The 8,242-nt window shown below is 35.4% G+C and overlaps 1 protein-coding gene across 2 annotated transcripts; it reads left to right on the top strand.

Moving 5' to 3' along the window:
* The first annotated feature begins 880 nt into the window (after positions 1 to 880).
* Positions 881 to 8,229, top strand: LOC103701314 (zinc finger transcription factor YY1-like). Of its 2 annotated transcripts, XM_008783331.4 has the most exons (6): positions 881 to 1,279; positions 1,463 to 1,521; positions 2,459 to 2,658; positions 3,328 to 3,417; positions 5,871 to 6,014; positions 7,439 to 8,229. In XM_008783331.4, the coding sequence occupies exons 1-6, from the start codon at positions 1,194 to 1,196 to the stop codon at positions 7,967 to 7,969; spliced, it is 1,110 nt and encodes a 369-aa protein (XP_008781553.2). In that variant the 5' UTR covers positions 881 to 1,193; the 3' UTR covers positions 7,970 to 8,229. The 2 variants fall into 2 exon arrangements, with proteins under 2 accessions (XP_008781553.2, XP_038989124.1); XM_039133196.1 differs by lacking the exon at positions 1,463 to 1,521.
* Positions 8,230 to 8,242: the final 13 nt, after the last annotated feature.

The raw sequence follows: 8,242 nt of genomic DNA, 5'->3' as shown, positions 1-8,242 counted from the left end.
TTTATCACAATCCTATAAAACATGAGAAATAAAATTTATAATAGATGTTACGACCTGAATTTAACATTTCCATATGGTAACCATAGAATGGTTAATGATTACCACATGTAATATGGAAATCAACAATGGGCTTCCTATAATTCCTTGATCATAGTAATATCTATAATTCCATATTTGATAGCGTCCATATAACTACCGTATAATCTCTTTATTATCTAGTTTCTCCCCAGTCCAAAATTGATTAAAGAGGTCCATAATCACAATAACAATCGTCGCATGATACAAAGATGATGCGACAACACAATTAATTAAGGAATATTTGAACTCAAAAAAAAAAATACACTATTTTTCAAAGGCATGGAGACAATTTTGAGAGCTTACACAACAGAGATAAAGACATCTTACAATAATTAATTTTTTTTTTTCTCTTGCTAAATTCTAAAACTATACAAAAGTAGCTTAATTTAATTTTCAATTCTACGATATTATTCTTGCATGTTTGAATCCCACTGGATTTTTATTAAAAGAAAATATTCTCAGCATCAACAATCATGATGAGTTCGAATGAGAGAGTCCAGTTCAATGAACAACGTAGTGTGCCAAATAAATTTCAAATAATTCTATATGAAAAATATATTAGCATACAAATATATATATATATATATATATTCATGTATGTATGTATGTATGTATGTATATATATACACACACATATATATATATATATATATATATATATATACTTCTCATAAATGTTTCAAAACAATACCCCCAGCCAATTTACCATCACTTCTTAATCAGAGAGGCCGTGAGCTAGTAGGATAGGAGCCCTGCGCCAATCAGGCCAAGTAGCAAGCGAACATATATAACAAGAGTCCCAAGGAAGGTGGGATGGAAGTAGCCAGCGGGATCAATCCATGGCGACCTTTCCTTCCCTATCCGGGCTCCCTATGCTTCCTACTCCAATTAGCAGTCGATTCCACCGCTCACGTGGACTCCCGCACCCAAGCTCCTTCTCTATTTCTTCTCCCTATCCCTCGCTCGCGACACGAACTATTTCTCCCCCGTCTTTTCCCATACCCTAACCCTAGATCCAGCCCTGCGTCTTCTGCGCTGATCCGTCCGCCATCAATCTCGTCGGCGCGGCGAGAGAGGGGAGAAGAGAGAAAGCACAAGGAGAAAGAGAGAGGGAGATGGATCTCCAGACGAATCACTCTATGTTCGAGAGGCGCCAGCCTGCCAAAGATCGGACGCCCCCCGTCCGATGGTTCAAGGAATGGTGCGTTCTTGCCTCGTATTCTGTTTTTGGTTTAGGGGCTACGGTTTTCTTGTGTTGATCGCCTGCCATTGTGTAGAATTTGAGGAATTTTGGGGGCATGGTATATTTATGATCTAAAAAATTGATTCTCTGGCGAACGATTTGATGTGCCTGATTGATTTCTCGTGGGGCTGTATGACCTAGGGTTCCGCAAGATGTGGTGGCGACTGGTGGCAAGTGCTCTCTTTTGAAGTGGGTTACAGGTATCTTAAATCCTGCATTTATAAGGATTAGAGTTCTGTTATCGATTGATGAAGGTTTAATTTTCTCGTTCTGCATTAATGGGATCTGAAAGAGTGTTATTTCTTCTGTTTTTATGTGCGACTCACAAAGTCTTAGAACTTGTTCAGGTAGGGTTCTTTGGGATGGCTTAGAGTACCATCTATTAGCAAATTTCTCACTTTGGATGGTTCAATATAATGTTGTGAACATTCTAAAAAAAAGATGATCGAGAGAGCATTTTGGAGCATAAGAATGTTCATTAGCTGAAGAACATGGGAATTGAGCATCGTTTATCTTGTCACTGGGAGTTTACTAGATGATTCTTGGCCTCAAGTGTTTATAGAAGCTTTGGCAAATATGCAAACCTCAAAAGGATTTTTCAATTAGGCAGCAATAAAATCTATCAGTAGACATGGGAGGATTAATAATTGACGTGTGTTAAAGCCTTAAATGTTTGTTTATCTCAAGCCCAGCAAAAAAAAAAGGTGAGACTAACTTTATGCTTCTCTCGAGTACTTTGATAAATCATGGAGCAATAGTTTCCAAATTTCCTTGCTTAGAAGGTCTTACAAAGGAAGTATATTCTTCTGGTTGTTTTAGTGTTGATTTCTACTGTTTGTAAATTATTGCTTGCTTATTGTTATATATTTTACATTTTTATTCGAGCATTCAAATCATGCTAAACTATAAGAAGACAACGAATGCTTGATGTCATGTGTTTCTAGATATTTGTTGATGTCTTTGTAAAGTCAGCACTTCTTTCATCTTGTATTCATGTTTGTTGTTTCTTCGACAATTGATATGTAACCTAAGAAAAGAACAGTATTAGACATGTTAAAGCATCTGCATTGGCTGGTATTGCCTTAACTGCCTTGATTGATATCTATTAGTTTCCTTATTTTTTCATATATGTGCTAGAGGATATGATGAAGGCTCTGAGAGAGAAGTCTAAGGAACCACAAGCAGAAGAGCCCAAACCAGAACCAACCACAGAGGTTCTTTTCCTCTGCAGCTATGAAGGTTGCGGAAAAACTTTCATTGATGCAGGGGCTTTAAGGAAACATGCTCACATTCATGGAGAGAGGCAATATGTTTGCCATTTTGAAGGCTGTGGAAAGGTGATGTGCATCATCATTATTCAGTTTCACTTTTGAAATATAAAGAATTTTGCCTTACTCACAATTCTCTATATCAAATGAGTTAAAGAGTTCAACGAACTGTAGGCCAAATGTTTTATCATTAATGTAAAAGAATTGTCATGTATGGTGAATTATTTTTTTTAAATCACATATATGGATATTTTGGTCCCCCCGATATTTGTTCAGTGCTTTGTTTTTGGTTCATATGTTTTATGAAGTTACTCTGGCGGCAAAGATGATACAATGTGCTTGATCCAAGTATATAGCTATCAAGGATATATATCCCCCTGCCCCCCCCCCCCCCCCCCCCTTCTTCTTCTTCTCTCAAACTTAAAATGTTCGAATCTTGGTTAGGCGGTTTTGTTTCCTGCAAATATTGTTTGATAATGTTCTACTTCTTTGTATTTGCGGTTTAATTGATTGCAAAGGATGTAAGTTTTTTTTTTAAACTTTACTTTCCATACATTTTTTTTTGCTTTCTTGCATTCTGTACTTTGATATTGTTCATTTATTGTATCTTATACTTGCTGCTGTAGTTTCCCCTTTTACCCGTTAATACTAATATTTGTCATTGAAGAGTTGAGATGTCCTAAGATCATTCAAGTCAATTCTCACACTTTCTTTAGGATTCATTTTTGTGCTTTGCAGAAATTCTTAGATAGTTCCAAGTTGAAAAGACATTTTCTTATCCATACTGGAGAAAGGGCTTTTATATGTACTCATGAAGGCTGTGGTAAGGTAGTTTCTTGCCCACTTTCCCATACACTTTTCAGGTTCTTTTTTGTCGTGGGTGAAAAATGCATACTGATTATTTTTTCCATTCTTGTTGCTTGGGAAATTCTTATTTTGGATAGTGGAATGGTTAGCTATATGTTAGTATTTGATCATTTCTTCATATTTAGCTATCATAATAGTGGTTTTGTGTACAATTGATCTTTTTAGAAGAGTAAGAAATATATCAAAATTATATAAGGAAGAGATGATGAGAAAGTGAGTAAACACAGAATAGTTTAGAGTTTTTTGTCATGGTATGAAGAAAATGACCGAAAAAGAGGACAAAAAGTGATTTGATGTAGATTTAACAAATGAAAGTCATCCCATTTAATTTTAAATGATATTAAAATGAGAGGAGAGAAGCTGGAACCAAGCTTTAAATTTTTTTTTTTGAGGATGTTCTGAGCCAACCTCAGATTGAACTTCTCAATTTATATTTTGGTAAGCTTTGATGAAAAATGTGGGATTAAAAAATTATTTCTTACATAAAATAATAAAACTAGAGCTAGAATTGTAAATGTCTTCGAGATAACATTTGAATTTCAAATGTTGTCCTATAATAGGAAATTCATGCTTGAATCTCTTAGTCATACAATGTGTGATGCATCCAAAAAAATAAGAATTCACATACAATCTCCTAAATCGTTATATTGGATAAAGAAATTGCCTGTGGAACTTATTGCAACCGCAGATATTCGTAAGTCTGTAAAAATCTTTGCAATATGTTTTGTTTTCAGCCATAGATATTTGTAAGTCTGTAAAAATCTTTGCAATATGTTTTGTTTTCAGTTTTCTCATTGAGAAAGAAATTTATTATATATTGTGATTCCTTGGCAGCAGTATTTAGTATATGGAAGGAGAGATATGTGGCTAAACAAGGATAACTAGAAGCGATCGAAAATTTATCGAAGCTTAAGGAATTATAGCATTTTGCAGATGCTATGCTTTTCCATTAGGGGAAGTTTTAATTATTTGACCTGCAATTGCAAGTGGAGCTTCATTTGGAACTGATGACAAGATTAGAACATTCTTATACTTCATTGATTATCTCCTCTTGTGCAAATGCTAAAGTTGCTCTACAATGATAGCTTTTCAAGAAATTTTGGCCTATCGAGAAATTCATTGTTTTTGTAAGATGACAGTGGCGTAGCTTTTAGTAATCATGCCATGGGTTCGTTATAAAGAGTCTTTATTTGTGGCACTCTTTTCCTCTAGGACTATTGTTGACCATGAGCAGTAGGTACTTCCACAATGAGATGGCAATGAAGAGGGATATAATTGGTTAAGCTAATGCAAAGGGGAGAGAGTGTGTTTTATTCATTCATTTAGAGATGCTGCAAGAGTTTAGCATCAATTTGACTTATCTTGTTGATGTAAATTAAATAGCAGAAATTAACAAGGGGGTTTTGGGAATGTATTGTTTTGGACATAATTTCTCATAGATGCTTGTTATGTCACATGTTATTGCTAAGTCATCCTAAAGAGTTATGATGTTGTTCCATAAATATTAATGCTTAACATATATACGTATATATGTGTATATATATATATATATCTGTATGTATATGCATATATATATATATGTGTGTGTGTGTGTGTATCTACAGATATGCATATATCTATATATGTATATGTATGTCTGTATATATATGTATATGCATATATATGAGTGTATGTAGGTATATATGTATATATATGTATATGTGTAGGTTCTATCTATATATTTCTTTATATCTCTCTCTATATATATATATAGTAGACACACACACATATGTATGTATGTATGTATATGTATATATATTTGCTAGCCGGCCTTAGCGAGTTGGCGTTCCTCTTTGCATGATAGAGGTCTAAGGTATGAATTCTAGGAGCGGCTTCCCCACCATGTTTTGCAAAAAAGATGGACATATTATTTTAGACGGAGTAAGAAATTTCTTTGTGAAAACTTTTATAGGAATGAAAGTTTATTTTAGGTGATGCATTTCATAATTGTAATTTTATAGCTTTTACCTTTGCTTCATCTCTGATAAGTCTATTCAGTATGTGATTTTATATTTTCAGTTATGTTCAGTCTCACTTAATCGAGAAACCATATAAGGTTAATTTAATGACTGCTTTCATAGCCAACATCTTTGTTTTGTTCTTTGATTATTTATAGGCACAACTTTTTCCAATTTGCTCGGTGTCTTATTAAAAATCACCACATTTCGGAACTTTCTCATAGTTTAGACACTGTACATTCTTCAGGCATTTTATTCATTTGCAAATTTTTCAACATATTTTTGACTTCATTTTGCCTGAGTTTGGTTCAGGTTTTCAGTTTTGTTTCTTAAATATTGATAACTGTGGCAAGTTGCCTTTTGAACTCATTGTATAATCCCATGATTGTATTTGACTTATAAAGATGTAAATTGCAGGCCTTCTCGTTGGATTTTAATTTAAGGGCGCATATGCGAACACATTCATTGGAGAACTATCATATTTGCCCTTATCCAGAATGTGGGAAAAAATACACACATGAATGCAAATTAAAAAGTCATATCAAGGCACACCATGAAAAGGTAAGATTGCTTATAGAGCTCTGGGTTACTCATTTTCAGCCACGTGCTACCTAACTTGTTGCTTGGGTCGGTTGTGCTATAGTTCTGCAGATATAGTCATATGCTGCTAAAGCCTCCTCGTAACTTCGTTAAGCATCAGGCCTTTAGGTTCTTCAGAGTAAAATTAACATTGTCCTTAGACAAATAAGATTGACCTAATTTTCTGTTTCAATTCTCTCTTCTAATTGGCATTTTGACTTTCATAGATTTTGTATCCTGAAAATGAAAAAAAAAAGTATAGTGAATAATGACTACATAATAAATTTGTCGGTAAATATTAATGTTGCTTATATTAGAATATCTTGACATGTTCATGCACTCTTCAATAATGTCAAATTAGGAAGTGCTAGATGCTATTCAACCTTTGACATTCCTGGATCCGTCATTTCCAGATAGCAAATGTGCTGTCCTGATTACTACGTTGAGGGGCCTTGCAGAACGTATGAACCTCAGCCTCTTTGGAGTGACAAATCCTAGCATGCCAGGAATAATAGTGCAAAAAATATGTATCACCACCAGCAAACTTTCCAAACCATCATTGCCATGTCCTTTAATGGGTTTCGTCTCAACTTGTCCCCTTCGAAGTGGATAAACTGTTGAGTATTCGTTCCTTGCATGTTTTCTGCCCTTCTATCATCCTTATACACTTTCAGCAAAACCATCAAGCCCCACTTTAAATCTATTCCTTGAATTACACAAAGCCAACTATTATTCTTGGAGACTATCATCTGAATTTGTCTTTAGATCATTCCACCATCAAAAAAGAGTCACCTTTTACATTGTGCGTAAATACTCTCTTGCCTTTTTGGATCCATGACAATTCTTTTTTGGCTTTCATTTTTTTTGTAAGGACATCCATGCAGGAAGTTTTTATATGCTTAGCCACTTAGTATCAGTATAAAGCAATTACTACATCAAAAATTTTCTCATGATAGCAAAAGTTATTCTGAAATGCATCATGATTCTATGAAATTATACTGATATACTAATAACCTTGTCCAGATGATGTTCTTGTTAAAGTATCATGAAATTAACATCATTTTTGATAAACAGGCTGTCTATTGTGTGCATTATGAAATTAGGAGGGTAGCTTTAAAAAGCTGATGATCAACTAAACAAGATCATAAAAATTCTGTGCATTGGCTTGCAAATGCCAATAATTTTCTGAGAATTGATCTTCATACATGGAGCTGATTGTACATGGAGCACATCTCAATTACTTTGTACGTAGGATTAAAAAAAAGATTTTTACTTCATGAAGCAATTGAAGACGAGAGAACATTATGTTTGAATGCAGTTCAAGTGCAACATAGGTAGGTATTGTACTCTTTGATGTCACATTTTTCTAGTTGAAATAACGATGTATGTCCAATTCCTGTTCACAGAACTCGGTGATCGACGGAATGAAGCATACACCACCAGCAGATAAGCTCCATAATACCCCAAAGACGTCTGCAGTGGCATATGGTTCTGCTTCCTCTGACCGTCCCTACGCTTGTCCGTATGAAGGCTGCGGAAAAGCCTACATTCATGAGTACAAACTGAACCTCCATCTGAGAAGGGAGCATCCGGGCCACAATTCGGAAGAAAATGGCAAGCATGCACCTGCTGCTGACCATGCCATGGATGAAGCTAGTGATCAGGATGCTTATGTTGCAAAGGGTGGTGTTGGCAAGAACAACAAAAGAAGCAAGCCCCATCTGGTACAGAAGATGCCACCTGCTAAGGTGCCGAATCGGAAGGGCTCAAATTTGGCTCCTGCAAATGTTAGCACTGTCAAGAAGCAGTGGCGAAGCAAAGAGGTATACGAGGAAGATAGTGAGGAGACAGAGGAAGATCAAGACAATGTTGAAGAGGATGGGTGGAGATATCAAGGGGTCAATGGTGATGATGAGGAGACAGAGGATGAAGATTAACTCTTAGATTGCAGTCTCTGATATGTTTCTGAAGGTTGACACGGTTGCGATGTAGTTGATGTCCTCCATAACTGGTGTCATGTAGCATTATACTTATGCAGACCGGAACAAACACAATAATCGAGTTAGTCAGCAGTATTGTGAACCCAATATTCAGAGAATGTTTCTTGGGAACAACCTGAAAGTCAATACCACTACACATATAAGCTCTCTAAATCTAATGCCCATTTGCAAATAAAAAAGTCAAATGCAGCAGACTACTCAGGTTGTCGT

The sequence above is a fragment of the Phoenix dactylifera genome, chromosome 14, assembly GCF_009389715.1.
Source record: "Phoenix dactylifera cultivar Barhee BC4 chromosome 14, palm_55x_up_171113_PBpolish2nd_filt_p, whole genome shotgun sequence".
Taxonomy (NCBI): Eukaryota; Viridiplantae; Streptophyta; class Magnoliopsida; order Arecales; family Arecaceae; genus Phoenix; species Phoenix dactylifera.
The sequence above is the reverse complement of the archived record's forward strand: the minus strand, read 5'-3'. Positions and strand labels throughout refer to the sequence as shown.

Excerpts from the sequence above, each read along its gene's own strand:
- LOC103701314 (XM_039133196.1), top strand. The coding sequence starts at position 892 with ATGGAAGTAGCCAGCGGGATCAATCCATGGCGACCTTTCCTTCCCTAT. Across the intron at positions 1,280-2,458 it reads GTCCGATGGTTCAAGGAATG|AGGATATGATGAAGGCTCTG; the intron begins GTGCGTTCTTGC and ends TATATGTGCTAG. Across the intron at positions 3,418-5,870 it reads CTCATGAAGGCTGTGGTAAG|GCCTTCTCGTTGGATTTTAA; the intron begins GTAGTTTCTTGC and ends TGTAAATTGCAG.